Below are 17,020 nucleotides of genomic sequence, written 5' to 3'. Positions count from 1 at the left end.
TTTGTATTTAGAATTTTAGAATGCTTGTCTGACATCGAACAATAAAACAGCTTCCCCCCCCCCCCGGGGTTATTTTTTTATTTTGTCTTCTTCCTTGTATCTTTTTGCTCAGATTTAAGATAATACTTTAGGGGGAAAAAGCCTCCAAAGGTAGCTTCAACTCAAACAACTTGGAGTTGGATCATACTCTGTTGAGAACTTTTGGGGAATGCTTTCTTCTGACTCTCAGACAGGATCTTCAGAATCAAACAGTGTGCCTTTCTAGTTATTTGCATTAAATAGCCGACCTGCACCTATGTGATTTCTGTCACCTTCCATAGGGTGTGGAATGTGCGCTACAACCACTCTCATGACCAGCTGATCCTCACAGGAAGCAGTGATAGCAGAGTCATTCTTTCAAACATGGTGTCAATTTCCTCAGAGCCTTTTGGTCATTTGGTAGATGAAGATGATCTTAGTGACCAGGAAGAACACCATCAGGAAGAGAAGTAAGGATGGTTTTTCCTTCCATTATTTTGTTTAGAGGGAAAATGGCTTTTTCTAACATTGTGTCATTCTTTTTATTCTTGTGAATGATCTGCTGACATAGATGGTTTTTCTATAAAACTTTCAGTCACGTACAATAGTTGCATTTGAAACCTCCCTTCTTCACAAAGGTTTCCTTTCTAAAGTCAGTTGGAACAGTGGTCTAATTACAGATGCCCTACGCTAGGAGTCACCAAGATTGTCAAAGAGCTCCCCTTTTTGTCACTTCCAGTTCTTATGATTGCTCTTTCAGAAACAAATTTAAACTCTAACCAGAAAATAGTATATGATGATTTGAGGACTCTTACCACTTGGTCTTATACATTGTGATTTATAGTCATTAATTCAAAAAGTTTTTATTACGTCAGTACTATGTACTAGGTATTGTGTCAAGTTCTGAGGACTCAAGGAAAAAAAATACAACCAAAAACAGCCCCTGCCCTCAAGGAACTTGCATTCTAGTGGAAGAAAACAATGTGTACCTCGATAAGTTAATACAAAGTAATATGATGCCTAGAGGAAGGATCCTAACCATTGAGGGTCAGGGTGGGCATGGGGAAAGAGGTCAGAAAATGCCTTATGTTCGAGGTAGCATGTAGGCTAAAGCTTGAATGAAACTAGGGACTGATTATAAGAGGTTGAAGTACAGAGGGTGTACATTACAGGCATAGAGAATGATCTGTGAAAAGTTACAGAGACAGGAAATGAAATATCTTTTAAGGCACATGATATATAGGATAGTTTGGCTACAGTACAGACTGTGTAAAAGAGAGTAATCATTAAGCCTGGAAAGAAAAGTTGGAGAAAGATTGTGAAGGAGTTTAAATTCCAAATCGAGGAGTTTCTATTTTATCCTGGAGGCAAGGGCAAGCAGCTGAAACGTCTTGGGCAGGGAAAGGACCTAGACTCATGCTTGAAGATCATCAACTTGGCAGCTGTGTGAAGGCTGGATATGACAGAAGAGACTTTAGACAGAGAGAACAGTGAGGAGGCTGTGGAAGGAGTGCGGGTGGAAAGGGGTACAAGGCTGGGCTGGGCTGGGCTGGGCTGGGCTGGGCTGGGCTAGGCTGGGCTGGGAGAGTGGTGAGAAGGAGGCATTCAAGAGATGGTAGGAGGCTCACACTGAGAAGACTCTCAGCTGATTTGCGGTGAGGACTTAGGTAGAGGGAAACATTGAGGATGACTCTAAGGCTGCAAACCTGGTTGACTGGGAGGAAGTAGGAAGGTCAGAAGGTAGAGTATATTGGAAGGAAAAGATAATAAGTTTCCGTTTTGGACATGTTAAGCATAAGACGTCCCTGTGAGATAAGAGATTGGAAATATTCACTCGATAATTGGCAGTTAAGTGACACAGTGCATAGAGCACCAGGCCTGGAGTCAGGAAAACTTGAGTTCAAATCTAGCCTCAGACACACTAGGTGATCCTGTGCAAGTCACTTAACCTTTGTTGCCTGTTTCCTTATCTGTGAAATGGGGGTAATAATAGTGCCTGTTGTTGTGAGGCTCAAAGATAATTGTGAAACCCTTAGCATAGTACCTGATATGTAGTAAATGCTTAAATAAATGTTAGCTATTGTTAGTATTATTATCTATTAATTGTTGTAATAGTTCCAAAGTTCAGTATAGGGAATAGGGCTGGATAGAGAATAGTGTGTGTGTGTGTTTGTATATGTATATGTGTATGTTTATGAGTCATCTGTATACAGATGATAACTGAATTGATGGGAATTGATGAGAGGAGAGAGAGTGAAGAGGGCCCAAGGCAGAGTCTTAGGACCCACTTGTGGTTAAGGGGCAGACTATAGATGATGATCTAACAAAGAAGATGAAAAATGATCAACTAGACAGAGAGGAGAACTAAGGGAGCATTATCACCAAAATCCATGAAGGAGAGAGTAATCAGGAGGAGGGCATGATCAATAGTGTAAAAATCTTCAGAGAAGGGTAAGGACTGAGAATGGGCCAACTCATTTAGCAAATAAGAGAACAGTGATAAGCTTGGAGAGAGCATATATCAGTCACATTTTGTCATCGATGATCTTGTATTTGCTATGCCAATTTCTGTCCCACTCAGTTTCAGCCTTCTGGTTGGCTGTTTATGATGGTAAATATAGGAAATAATAATGAATATTATAATAATAAAAAGGCTTATATTTTTCTAGTACTGTTATACTTTTTAGAGTCTCTTCACATTCATCATAACATTGAATTCCTACAACATCCCCATTTGGGATGTACCCTTTGCACCCCTTTTCACCCACACTCCTTCCACAGCCTCCTCACTGTTCTTGCTGTCTAAAGTCTCTTCCCTCATATCCAGCCTTCACACAGCTGAAGTTGATGATCTTCAATAATATCTATTATTCCTAATTTATAGACAAATCAAGGTATAGTGAAATATGTTTTTAGGGAGCTGCTGAAGGTCACACATCTAATATTAACTAGTCTCCTGCCTCTAGTGCAGTTTAATTCTCGTAACTCTTGGTCTAACTAGTGGTTTTCTAACTGCTCTGACCAGGGCCATACAGTAATAATAGTGGACATTCCTTGCTCTTCTGCCCTGTGAATATATATGTGAAGCTTCCTTCCTGCTGTCACGAGACTCAACATTAAAAGAAAACATCTCTTATTTGACTTTCAATAGACTTGATTTTTACCTGCAGCAACTCCTTCCCACTTTTGAATGTTTTTAAGGTATTATCTCAAAGAATTCAGATTCTTGTGATTTCAAAGATCCGTTAATGTTTACTCAATAGCAATTTGTGGAATAGAACCTAATTGAATTTGGTCCCTGAAGTTTGAGATGACTTTGTTATTCAGTTTTGAGATCATATCTCTCATATATCTGTATCCTTCTAGTGCCTATTTGTGTGTCTTTTAAAATTGCTTTGTGGGGAAATGTCTATGTATTTGGGGCTCTCTCTACAACTATAATTTGCTAATTTGGATATCCTTAGACTGAGGAGATTACTCTATTTTCTTTCTAGTTTTCATGTTCAGATACTTAGAAAAACAGGTCACCCAAAGAATAATGTTTAACCACAATCACAGTGGTTGCAGCCTAACAATATATCCTTATGAAGTCTAGATTTTGTGTACTTTATGGCCAACTGTACTTCATATGGTTAAGCAGATGTTTTTCAGTGACTCTGATGTAGTCTTTATTAGATGAGAAACCTGATCTTTTCCTTAATTGGAACCTCTGTGAATAGTTGTTGTATTGGCCCATTTCCATGCAGGTAGTCTGCAGTGGAGCTGTATCAGGGACAGATAAAGCCTTTGCTGTCTGTCAGACATGCCCAAACATGGAGACAGCAAAGTGTGTTTGTTCTGGTAATTTCCCAGTTGTTTTTGGAATTATTTTTCATTTAATTTGTCTACATATCTCATTTAATTGAGAAAATAACAAGCACTCAACCCATAAGCGTTTTCCAAATCATTTGAAATAGTAAACTTTCAATTGATGAGCCAAACCCTCTAGTTATGGAGTTTTGAAATACATGAATTACAGACCCATTATGTGCAGAGCCCCATGCTCAGTGCTGTAAAGCAACAAAAAGAAGGGTATACCTGTAAGGATTTTATTCACTTGTGAACAGAATTAAGACCACTTACAGAACAATATAACAGCAAGTGAAAATTAAAACACAAATTTATCAGTGCTTGAGGCACTTGAGGATATAGGTACCCACAGAGAGCTTCTTAGCCAGGGTATATTTTGACCCAGGCTTCAAAGAAAGTAATGGAGGTAGACTAGGAGGAGCGGTTCAGTGATATTAGAGAGAGAAAATGACAGAGCTCTAGACTTGGAAACAAACTATGTTATCTTTTCCTATGTAGGAAAAGGACATCTCCCAGGCTTCATGTTTTTATGAGCCTTACAAAAATTGTTTGAAGTGCTGCCAGGAGCAAAGAACATTTAGAAGAAATATAAACTCAATTAATACAGTATCACAATTGCCCTTACTTAAGTATCCATTTTGTTCTTGGGCTCCAGGGAACTAGAAATTCTAGTTGCTTTGCTATATTACACTATTTATACTAAACAAAAGACCTAAGACAATTCTCGTAATACTTAGCTATATTTTTCAAAATATAACTAATATAAATAAAGTAAATAAAAATTATTGTTACTTAGTTGTTTCAGTTTTGTCATACTCTCTGTGACCTCATTTGGGGCTTTCTTGGCAAAGGTACTGGAGTGATTTTCTGTTTCTTTCTCTAGCTCATTTTACAGATGAGGAACTAAGGCAAATAGAGTTAAGTGATTTGCCCAGGGTCACACAGCTAGTAAATGTCTGAGGCCAGATTTGAACTCAGGAAGATTAGTCTTCCTAACTTCAGATCCTGCTCTTCATCCACTGTGCCACTTAGCTGTCCAAATAAAAATATATTTCAAAATATAGTAACAACTAAATTAAATATCCGTCACTGTCATGTGTTAGCACCTTCTTTGATTCATTCTAGCTTTTTAATGTCTTTTCCAAAATGTGGTTTCCAGAACTGGGCACAAAATTGATACGATCTACAGAATACAGTGGACCAAGTACTTTCCTTTTCATAGACCCTATGCTTATATTCTTTTGGCTCTGGAAAGCATTGGCTGTCCAGTTTGGGTTGCTGTTTCACCCTGTCGACTTAGATTGAACTTGCAAGACACTAAAATTCACCAGTCCTCTTTACCTAAACTGCTGTGTAGAAACTTATCTGTTTTTGCACTGCTAATTTTTTTAAACTCGAATTTAAGAGTTTGGATTTATCCCTATCAGATTTCATTTCATCAGACTGGACCCTGGTTCTACTCTGTTGAGATCTTTTTAGATCCTGAGATAGTCATCCAATACATCGACTATCATTCTAAGCTTCTTGCCGTGGACAAATTTGATAAGTTTGCCAACCAAGTCTCTATCCATGTCTTTCTAAGAGTGATAAAAGCCTTATGCTTACAATTGCATCATTCCTTGCACTCAGGAGAGAGAATTTCTGAGTCAAATGGTGATACAAGTGTGGAAAATTATGAGAAATCCTAATAATTTCTTTGCCACAGAATAATTCCTTATTTTATTGCTCTGAGTGGTCTCCAGTGTGTTAGGCTAAAACCCCAAGTTGAAATGGAAGTAGGAGGGCTTTGGGAAGTTCTTTGTTTCCTTTTCTTTTAAAAGTCCTTTTAAACCTTTCAAAGAAAAACTTCACTAGGTAAAGTCCATTCCAATCCATCAAGTGCTGAGTACCTACTTTTGAAAAATCACTGAATTTTCACAAAAATCATCTTTCTCAGATCCCCAATAACTTTTTTTAATCTTCCAAATCCATCTGTGTTTGAGAAAATGGAAACATAGTTCCCTCAGCTAACATGCTAGAACATCCCTCTGAACTTTGCAGAAAATGGAAGTATTAAAATCATCAAGCCCTAAAATTTCTTTAGAAAGATTTTGTCCAGTGTCCCAGGATACAAATAGCCCTGGAAGCTCAGCAACTGGGCCAGTAGCAGGCTCTTTACTACATATTGTACTAGTAGTTATAGAATATAATCAACTCTCAAACTAATTCACTAACCATTCCAGAATTAAATTAAACCTTGTTTCCTCCTAAAGAAGAAAGAAGGACAATTTGCTGATGCTAGAAGGGAAGATGTATGATATAGGGGAAAATGTCATTGGACCTGAAATGAGCAGATTTAGGCTATGGTTGTGGCTTTGTGATTAATTACCTGTGTGACCTTAGATGAGTTCTTTCACCTCTTTGAAACTCAGTTTCTTCACTGGTAAAATGAGAGTTAGACTGGAAGATCTCTGAGCTTCTTCTGTGGCTCCCAGAGACCTCCTAGAACATGTGTTTTTGTATCATTCATTTTAGCTGTTACCATAGACTGTCTTTTGTTGTTGTTTAGCTGATGGATATACATCTTGTTTCCCCAGTGTGTTGGAAATTCATGTAGGGCAGGAACTATATCTTATTTATCTTTCTAGCTCTTCCAGTATCTAAATCAAGGCTTTTTGTGTAGTAGATACCTAATAAGTATTGAATGAAGTAATATGTGTGTCTATTATTTACACACATATGCACACATGCGGCAACGTAGTGTAATTGGAGAGTATGGATTTGGAGCCATAGGATCTGGGTTTAAATTCCAGTATTGTTACATATTACTTACCTTGAGGACTTTTAGCCTCAGTATATTCACCTATGGAGTGTGGGAGTTGGATTAGATGATCTTGGAAAGATCTCTGAAAATCATCCTTTGAGGTTCATTTAATCCATATTTATTACCCAATCAAAATTCTGGTGGCTGTTGTCTATAGAACTCAAGGACATGTTCTTTTCTTCTTGGATTAATTCAATGTCTGACTCAGTCTTTCTTTCCTCCTCAATTCCTGCCCTCATAGTAGGGGACTTCAGCAGGCCTACTGATACTCCTTTAAACATACTAACCTCTGAATTCTTCAATTTATTCATTCCCCATGGCCTGTTTCTTCACCCTTCCACAGCTATACACAGAGATGGCCATACCATTGATCTCACCATCACCTGCAAGTGTTTCACATCCATATTCGTAAACTCTAAACTCATAAACTCTGTACCCTTCAGTTCTTGTCCCCCCTAGCACCTTTGCTCTGACTACTCTCTTCCCTTTCCAGTCTTGATCTCTTGGTGAACCACTTCATTTCTACAGTGGTTGCTTTTCTCAAGTCCCTTGTCTCGTTATCCTTTGAAAGATCCTGTCTTGCTGTATCCCATCCTTGAATTACTCCCACCATCCTTTGTTCCTGCTCACATGCTGCAGAAGGAAACTGGAAAAATCAAGAAACTATGCTGACTGGGCCCACTACAAATTCATGTTACGTAATTTCAAATGGGCCCTCCTGGCAGAAAAGCAATCCTTTCATACCTCCTAATGGATTCACGGTCTTACTCAGCACAGTGGCTTTTCCAAACCTTTTCATTCCTCCCCAAACCTCCCATACTTCCTCCTCCCTTCAACCTGTCAGCTGTTCACCTTGTCCCGTATTTTACTAAAAAAATAGAGGCTATTCATCAAGGGTTCTCAGTTTTCCCCATCTCTTCAACTCCTATCACTCAGACGTTTTCTGTCACTGTTTCTTCCTTCACCCCTCTCACAGGAAGAGATGGCACTTCTTGCCAAGGAAAACCACCCTACCTACGTAAGTGATCCCATTCTATCCTATCCCATCTCCTCCAGCAGATTGCCCCCTCTGTCATCCCAATCTTTCACTTATCTTCAATCTCTTCTTGTCTCCTGACTGATTCCTACTGCCTACAAACATACCCACTTCTCCTCCGTCCTCAAAAACAATCATTTGATTCATCCATCCTCTAACTATCATTATCCCTTATCTCTCCTGCCTTTTATGGCTAAGTTCCTTGAGAAAGCCGTCTACGGCAGTTGCTTCCACTTCCATTCTTCTTACTCTCTCCTTAATTCTCTATAGTTTGGCTTCCAGCCTCATCATTGAACTGAAATTGCTTTCTCCAGAGTTACCAAATATGTCTTAATTGCCAGATCCATTGGCCTTTTCTTAATCCTCATTCTTCTTGACCTCTCTGCAACATTTGACATTGCCAACCTCCTACTCTTCCTTGGTACTCTCTTATCCGGGTTTTATGACACCAGTCTCTCTTGGTTCTCCAACATGGATGACTACTCCTCAGTTTCCTTTGCCACACCTTCATTCAGGTCATGGGCACTAACTGTGGGTATCCCCCAAGGTGGTATTCTGGGATCCTTTCTCTTTATTCATCTATATATTTAAGTTGATGATCTTATCTGCTTCCGTGGGTTCAGTTATCATCTCTATGCAGATGACTCTAAGATCTACTTGTTCAACCCTAATCTCTCTCTGAACCACTAGTCTCACACCTCCAACTGCCTATTGGACATCTTGAAATGGATGTCCTGCAGATATCTTAAACTTAATATGCCCCAAGCTAAATCCGTTTTTCTCTCAACTCCTCCTCCCCCTATCCAACTCCTCCATTACTTTCAAGAGTGTTGCCATCTTCCCAATCACCCAGCCTTATATCTTTCTCTCATCCTTCATATCCAATAAATTGTCAAGTTCTGTCATTTCTACTTTTGTTAACATCTCTTACGTATACCCCTATCTCTCCTCTGATACTGCCACTATCCTGATCCAAGCTCATTTCTCATGCCTGGATTATTAAAATAACCTGATGGTTGGTTTCCCTGCCTAAAATCTCTCTCCACCCCATCTATCCTCCACTCATCTGTTAAACTGATCTTCCTGAAACACAGATCTGGCCATTTCACACACAGATACCATTCCCATTCCCCCATTTAGTAAATTCTAATGGGTCTCTTTTACCTCCATGATCAAATATAAAATCCTGTTTGGCTTTTAAAGACTTTCATAACTTGACCTCTTCCTATGTTTCCATTTTTATATCTTACCCACTCTTCCCTCCCAACATACATTTTGATCTTGTGACACTGACCTCCCTCCTATTCCTTACGCAAGGCACTCCATTTCCAGGCTCTGATTGTAATTACTGGCTATCTCCCATGCCTAGAACTCTCTTCCTCTTCATCTCTTTCTCCTAGAATTCCTGACTTCCTTTAAGGCTCAGTTAAATTCCACCTTTTGTAAGAAGCTGTTCCTAGTCCTCTTTAATCTTAATGCCTTTTCTCTGATGTTATTTATGATTTAACCAGTATATATTTTATTTGTGTATAACTTTTTGTGTATTGTCTCTCACATTCAACTATTGGCTTCTTAAGAGAAAGAACTGTTTTTTGTATGCACTCTTACTGTCTCTCTCATTCTTGTTCTCTGTGTGTGTGTGTGTGTGTGTGTGTGTGTGTGTGTGTATGTGTCTGTCTGTATCTGTATCTCCAGCACTTAGCACAGTACCTGGCACATAGCAGGCACTTATAAGTGTTTATTGACCGACTAAATTCTATGCTTATGTTATATAGCCCCCCCCCATAGCAGTTAATATTAAAAGCTTAAATGCTTTTTGAGTGGAATTTTAAATGAATTGATTTGGTATGTTACTTTTGACAAATTGTATTACCTTACAATGCCTCCCTCTACCCTCATCTGTAAAAGATTCTTCCTCACTCACTATGCTGAAATTTGTTAAGACTTTATAACATAGAATTCTAAATACCTGGAATTTACTCACATGGTAAGCATTCTGTTTACAGAGGCAAATACGACAGAAATAATGTAGAAGGCACTGTGCTGTATTGGACCCAGGTTTGGGTCCTAGTTCTAGTTCTGCCCCTAACTTGAGTTATTGGACAAACTTCTCAGACTCTTCGGGCTTCCGCAGCTTCCTCACCTGCATAATTTGGCCAGCCACAGAAACGCAAATGAAACCGTCTTTGCTAAAAAGATCTTACATTCTCTTGGGGGAAACAATGCAAGCACATCTAAGTAGATACAAAATAAAAGCAAGGTAATTTGAGAGAAGAAGCAGTACTAGCTTGGGGGGGGGGCTGGGTGAGTGGTTCAGGAAAGATTTCATGTAGAAGATGGTAGTCTAGCAGAGCTTTGAAGGAAATTAGGGATTCTAAGAGGAAAACATGAGCAGAGGGTACATTTCAAGCACAAGAAGCAACCTGGGCAAAGGCTCAGAGACAGAAGCGAAAACAAGAATAAACAGGTTTTTTTCTGGGAGTTTGGGGATAAAGAGGAGAAATATAGGATGATAATTTAAGGGGATGATAGGTTCTAGTGAGAAATTTTAAGGTTGGGAGAGACTTGGGCATATTTGTGGTCAGCAGGAACTGAACCAGTAGATTGGGAGAGACAGAAAATTAGATAGAAGGAGTAGGGATTACTGTAGGAACAGTCAGCTAGAAGAGACAAAAGGGAATGGGATGAAACACTTAAGTATAGAGAAGTTGGCCTGGGTGTAAAGGGCTAATTCCCAAGCAGAGAAGGGAGGAAAGAACAGGAGAAGATATCAAAGAGTTCCGAGACAGAAAGTAGAGAAGAGAAAGCTTAAGGAGAATGGACTCTATTTTCCCAACAAAATAAGAGGCAAGGTCCTCAGCAGAGCAGGTCAGGGAAGGAGGGAATGTGGGAGTCTTGAGAAAAGAAGATCTTTGACATAATAAAATGGTGGGTTTGAGCTCGATAACAAAAGGCTATCATTTTATTATTTTAAAGGTTAAGTCAGGCACAGATAATCCTTTTCTTGCCTTGCCATTTCTCATGAATGAAAGTACTATCTCTTTACTGTGTCCCCAGCATAAAATAAACAGCACCCAAGCCATGATGGTTCCATGAGCATAGAACTATGAGATGGCATTATCAAGAAATGAAACAGGGGTTGCCTTGCTTCACAGTCACAGCTTCAATGTGTCCATATAGCTCTTCATCACAGCTCGCCTCACAAGCCCGCATTGGTATGTTTGACTGTAATGGGCATGTCTTTACTCTGGTTTATTCACCATCATTTTCTTCTGTCTTTGATTCTAGGAGCAAAGAGCCACTGCCTGACAGTGTCATTGCCACCTATGAAGAGCATGAAGACAGTGTGTACGCAGTGGAGTGGTCCTCGGCAGACCCCTGGCTCTTTGCCTCTTTAAGTTATGATGGAAGACTTGTTATTAACAGGGTTCCCAGGGCTCTAAAATATCACATATTACTTTAATTTGTTTGGATGCCATTTCTGATTCATCCTCTTGGCATATTTGTGAAAATTTGCAGCAATTTGGAGGTAATTAATTTTCCAAATAGTTCCTACTCTAGGAGAACCCATATTGCCTTCTTTTTAATGCAGGCAATTATAAATAATAATAAAGCCTTCCACCAACTAACTATACAAACTGACACTTTAAAAAAGTTTTCTCCTTTATTTAAAGTAGAAAATGTCATCTTTGGAAAGTACACTGAAAATATTGGGGGGCGGGGGTTTCTATCTTATTTCTATTCAGGAAAAGAGTTCCTGTCTAATCATTGCTGTTTGTTTTTTGTTTGTTTCAAAAGATAATGTAAGGTTCATGAAGATATGGAAATTTTTTTATTCTTATTTCTATACAAATAACCTTGTCTTTCTCTTGAGTCATCATCGTCATCATCATAATAAATAAGGTCATGTTTCATGAATTTTTCTGCTTCCTTCTTTAATGAATGGCTGTCACTATTTATTTTGCCACCTTAAAAGGATCTGCATGTTCTTTTTCTGTCTCAATCCAGAAAAAGAAGGGCACAGATAAAGTCATATGAATGTGAGGAAGCACCTTTTTTTCTGGCTCACCAAAGCGGACACTGAGAACCCCCCAAGACGGTTGTTTGCCACTGAATAACCTTACAGATTGAGGCATGCGTGGTCACCACATCATTAAATGTCCAGTAAACTGAGTCCTGCACTCATTGGTGTCCTAAGCAATGTTGTATCTGCTATAGTGAGCCTTAGGAGCCCCAAGAAGTATATAGTAATGAAGATTGTATTTTTAATTTTTATTAAATTTTGTTCTTCACCTCTGGGCCCATTCTAATCTGTGTGTGTGTGTCATTCTCTATTATGTACCATAGTCATTATATTGCTTATATAGTAAATATGCTTCTTTTATCATTCTAGGAAATAAAGAATGTGTCCTTTTTTTAGTTAATTGGATATCCCTATGCAATGATTATATAACTGTTAAAGTCTTGCTCTTATCTCAGTGTACCTAGTTAATCAGATCCTGGTCTTGCAACCTTTGCGCAGTGGAAGCAACTGCTTCAGACATTCCACTGAATCTTTGACTCAGTTAGACAACTCTGTGGCATGTTTTTCTGTCCTGATCTGCCATATAAGGAGGCAGCTCCCAGGTTCTGCTCCTGACCTTGACTTCGGACAAGTCACATCATTTCTATGAACCTCTATTTCCTCATTTTTAAAATGGTGGAGGGACAGGAGAGGATGACTCTCAAGGTCCCTGACAGCCTGAAGAGACAAGCCATCATTTGCAAAATTACAAAGAATGTAAGAGAAATAAACCCTGAGTGATTTTAAAGTTAACTCCTGTAATATTTGCTCTAGGGGTTGCTAAACAGTGTGTGCTTGGGATAGAAGATTATGCCAGTCCCAACTGAATTTTATTTATTTATTTTGGGTCTCTCTTCTTTGCAACACTATCACTTGTCAGGATGGGTGTGTACTTGTAGAGAACATGAAACAATGTTAATGATTCTTTTCAGTTGTTTGGTACAGAGCCCACAGGAGAGAGCCGTTCAAGAACGGTGATGGCAGAAAGTAAAGAATATTGTCAGCTTCCTGTTACTGTTCTTGCTACAGTGTGGATTTGGTGCAGCCTAAGTGACTGCATCTGGTAGCAAGAGAGGCTCATGACAAAAAGAAGGTTGAAGTCCATTCTTGGCTGACCTAGACGCTATTTTAACAGTCATGTAGGAATGGCTTCAGGGTAGCTAAATTGGGATATTGAAATGAGACATACTTTATCTGACAGTTTTGGAGCATGAGCTATTTGTTTCACATAAATGAATTTTTGAGATATCCTTGTGAAGGATACCAAATTGAATTTAATCCTTATTGGTGACTCATTCTGAACATTAATTATTGTAATGGGAGGAACTATAATGTAATAGAGTCATAAGATCTGGGTTTGGGTCCTAGCTTTGCCTCTAATTAGACATTTGACCTCATTTCTCTGGGCTGCACTTTCCTGATCTGTAACATAATGAAGTGGGCATCCTGAACTTTAAAATCCTTTTCAACTTTAAACTCAAAGGTCCTACTGTGATATTATGTGTCAATTCCTTCTGGCGCTACTGAGGCATAGAGATCTCTTTACTAAGAGGCTCCCGACTATGGTTGGTTTTTTTGTTTTTTTTTTTGATTCCTTATATCAGCTTTGTATAGTTTTTCAATTTCTTCCTTTCTCAAACTATCAGTATTTCTTCTTCCTCCTGTATCAATGCCCTCTAGCAACTTCTCTCTCCCTTACTTTGAAGTTATTACTTGAAATCCATGTGGACTGTGCAAACAGATAACCAAACTTGGTAAGAATTATGTATAAAGTAAGAGTCAGTTTGCTGAGACATAGGTGAAGGCTCTTCTGCGAGTAAGGTATATGATACTTATTATATGGGTTTCATTACATCAGTTTTAATAACTCAGGAACCTTTTTTGCCTTCCAGTTTCTCAACTTTGGCCTAGTTAGAGGAGGATAAATGATCCCCTTATAAATGTGTCATTCCTATAGCATTAATCTGGTGAAATTCAAACCCTGGCTACTAGTTTGGGTGATATTGCTGCATTCTGTTCTATTTTGTTTGAATGGTAGTGTGGCATAGTGGAAGGAACCCTAGTCTTTAAGTCAGAAGAGACCTAGGTTCAAATTCCAACTTTGGCAGTTAGTGTCTGGACCTATGACCATAGTAGGTTATTTGACATCTCTCAGGCTTTCATTTATTCTACAAAAGTTTATTAAGTAAATGCCATATGTAAGGCATTATGCTCAGGGCCAGGGATACAAAGGCAAATATGCAAATAGTATCTGCACTGAAGGAGCATTTTATTTATTTTACCAATGAAAAATTTGGTCTCAGTTTCCTGATCTGTAAAATGATGCTAATACTTGCATTACTTAAATCACAGAATTATTGTCAGGAAACCATTTTATTTTTATTTATTTATTTATTTGTTTGTTTATTTAATAACCCAGGAGCACAAAGTTTATTTACTCTGTAGACAATACCATTCAAAATGCTCAGAGACATTTATCTGGTATTTTTTTTAAACATATGTCAAAATGATTTGTCAGAAATATATTTATTAAGGGAAACAAAGATGTTAAAGAAAATATTTGAAATAATTTCCAACAGGTTATAGGTAATTAGTATCCACATCAACATAGACTTCTTAAGTGTGTGGTTTCATAATTTAAAAAAACGAATATTCCACAAATTCTACCAAGAGTTAGTCAATATACTTAATTACTTTGATTTCCCTTAGTACAACAAATGAAAAATACGTATGAATAATTTTACGATATTATTTCTAATCATTCCAAGTGTGTATCCAGGTCCAAGAGCCGAGTCTTCTTTGAGTTGTCTGAGACCCTTTTTTGTGAAATGTCCCAAGAGCACTGAAACTAGAATTTTTAATGTATATATGTGTGTGTGTGTACACATATATATATTGTATACACAAACATACATACATACATACGCATACTCTGGAAAGTAGAGAGTCATCTCATTGCCCATCAAAAACTCAATGGTAAGAATGGTAACCACCGGGCATTGATGGAACACCAGTAGGTCAAGAAGGCACTTGAAAAGGATTATTAGGAGTAAGATAGAGTCCTGGTAGAGGATATGATCCCATAGGTGCAGGGAATGGAGCTGGAGCTGGTGCTCCAGGTGGGACAGCTCCCCATGGTGGAGGTGGTGGTGCTGTTGTTAGTGCTGGGGGAGGAGTAGGATATGGACCTGCAGATGGATATGGCATATTTGGTGTACTGCCCTCCCATTCCTGGTGTCCATGGTCCAGAAGACATGGATTCCCATGGTCCTAGGGGACCAACTGTAGCTGGATCTGTGGGTATACCATATGGTCTTGGAAGCTCTGGAAAAGGCATATTTGGTGTAGCATATGGCCCTGTAGGGCCAGGACCTGGCACAGATGGAATTGGATGAAGACTACCAGGTGGAGGACAAGATGATCCAGAGAAAGAAAAGGGTGCTGGCAGTCCAGGGGGTGGTCTAGCAGGCACTGAAGCATATATTCCGGTGCGTGTAGGTCCAAAAGGCACACTGGAAGGTGATACACTTGGTGGAAGTCCAGATGGCATAGAAGGTGGAGCACTTGGGTTGTTCCAAGGATTGGAACCTGGCCAGCCCTGTGGTGGTTTACCAGGTTTTGTACTGCTCACAGTGGAATTTTTTGCAGACGAATGTTCTGGTAGAGCATCTGCCAATGAAAAGTCTTCAGACATTTTCCAGATGGGATCAAACCCCAGGCCGAGCATCCAGAAGTGATGATGGCTGGAAGGAGGCACTGATGATGGAGGGGAAAAAAAGAGGGCGCAACAAAGCAGAAGAAGCAGAAACAGCAGCAGGCAGCAGCAGCAGTGGGAACCAGGAAACCACTTTATAAACACTAGAGGATTATAGAAGTGAGAGAGATTTTTGTTGAGCTATTTGATTTTCTGTCACATCTGTAACTCCCTGTAATCTGTTTAAAGTGTCCACATATTTTAATATGAGTAATATTATGAATAATAATTCAATAATAATAATAATGAATGAATAATAATTATGAAATCATAATTTTGTAGATGATTATTTTTTGCCTTTAAATTATCAGTTTTGCTAGCATATAATTCTATATTGTAGTTCTGTTAATTCACAAAATCAATCATTTAGTACAAGAAAGAAATCCCTACTATAACATAGACAGCAAAGAATTCTCCAAACTCTGTTGTAGATCTCAGAGGAGGGAGAAGCAACTACCCCTTGAGACAGCTTATTCCACTTTGGGATGGCTCATATTGTTAGAAAGGGGTTTTTTTTTATGTTATTAAGTCTAAATTTGCTTTTCAAAACTCCCTCCCATTGCTCCTAATTCTTCTTTCCAGAGCCAAAGAGAACAAGTATGCCTCTTCCACATGACAGTCCTTCCACATAGCCCTCTTCCTACCTGAAGATTAACTATCATGTCCCGGTCTGAGTCTTTTCTTCTCCAAGTTAAATAGCCCTAGTTGCTCTAACCAGTCCTCACATATAACGATTGTGTATTTCTCCTCTGTTCATTGTGGAGTCACCTTGTTCAATTTTTTTTTTAAATTTGAGAATATGATTTCCTATTTTTTAAAAATCAGATGAAATATGTGTTGATTATTAAGCTTTTCCCCTCAAAAAACTAGCTCTTAGTTTTATCATCTGTCTTTTTTTAAATTTTAGCTATTTGTCTTATTTCAAGATTTCTTCTTTTGAACTTGTTATTTTTAAAAGTCTTAGTTTTTTAATTACATATTAATTTCATCAATTATCTTTCCCCCCTATTTTGTTAATATCTTCAGTTCCCTGATATTTCAAGGAAACAAACCTAACAATGTATTTTAGACATTTTCAGAACTGAACTTATTTAAAACTAGTAGGTATCAAAACCTAGCACCTCCATGACACTTAATACATCTTGCTCCATTCATTAGCAACCAATAAAAACAGTTTTAATAATGAAGTAGTAACTTTGTCATCAAATCATTTATTAGGAGCTCAGGTCATGACAGTAATCACATGAAAGTGCCCTAATGATGAGGATTTGAATTATAATGATGGGCTACTAGCAAGTAATTATCAAAAATGCAAACATCATGTAGATTTTTTTTTATAATGAAAAAACTTGGATATTCAATGTCTTCCCTGAAATATTTTTGAAATTCTGCTCTATACTCACCCGTGTTTTCTATTTGGAGCAGGTCATTTAGTATAAAGCTAAAAATGGGGTCTCTAGGCATCTGCACAGCCTTGGAATAAAGTTTATTTTATTT

General features: G+C 38.4%; 1 protein-coding gene and 1 pseudogene across 2 annotated transcripts in view; one reads left to right on the top strand and one right to left on the bottom strand.

Moving 5' to 3' along the window:
• Positions 1-11,624, top strand: part of EIPR1 (EARP complex and GARP complex interacting protein 1) — a 202,336-nt gene extending 190,712 nt beyond the window's left edge. For both annotated transcript variants that reach the window (XM_027840228.1, XM_027840229.1), the window contains 2 exons: positions 321-488; positions 10,995-11,624. In XM_027840228.1, coding sequence (XP_027696029.1) covers positions 321-488; positions 10,995-11,169 — 343 coding nt within the window. In that variant the 3' untranslated portion in view covers positions 11,170-11,624. The remainder of the gene's footprint in view (positions 1-320; positions 489-10,994) is intronic.
• Positions 11,625-14,669: 3,045 nt separating this feature from the next.
• LOC114026540 lies at positions 14,670-15,566 on the bottom strand (annotated as a pseudogene).
• Between the last annotated feature and the right edge of the window lie 1,454 nt (positions 15,567-17,020).

Source organism: Vombatus ursinus, unplaced genomic scaffold (genome assembly GCF_900497805.2).
Source record: "Vombatus ursinus unplaced genomic scaffold, bare-nosed wombat genome assembly UNPS02014841.1, whole genome shotgun sequence".
NCBI classification, from domain to species: domain Eukaryota; kingdom Metazoa; phylum Chordata; class Mammalia; order Diprotodontia; family Vombatidae; genus Vombatus; species Vombatus ursinus.
Note: the sequence above shows the minus strand (reverse complement) of the source record. Positions and strands in the feature narration are given on the sequence as shown.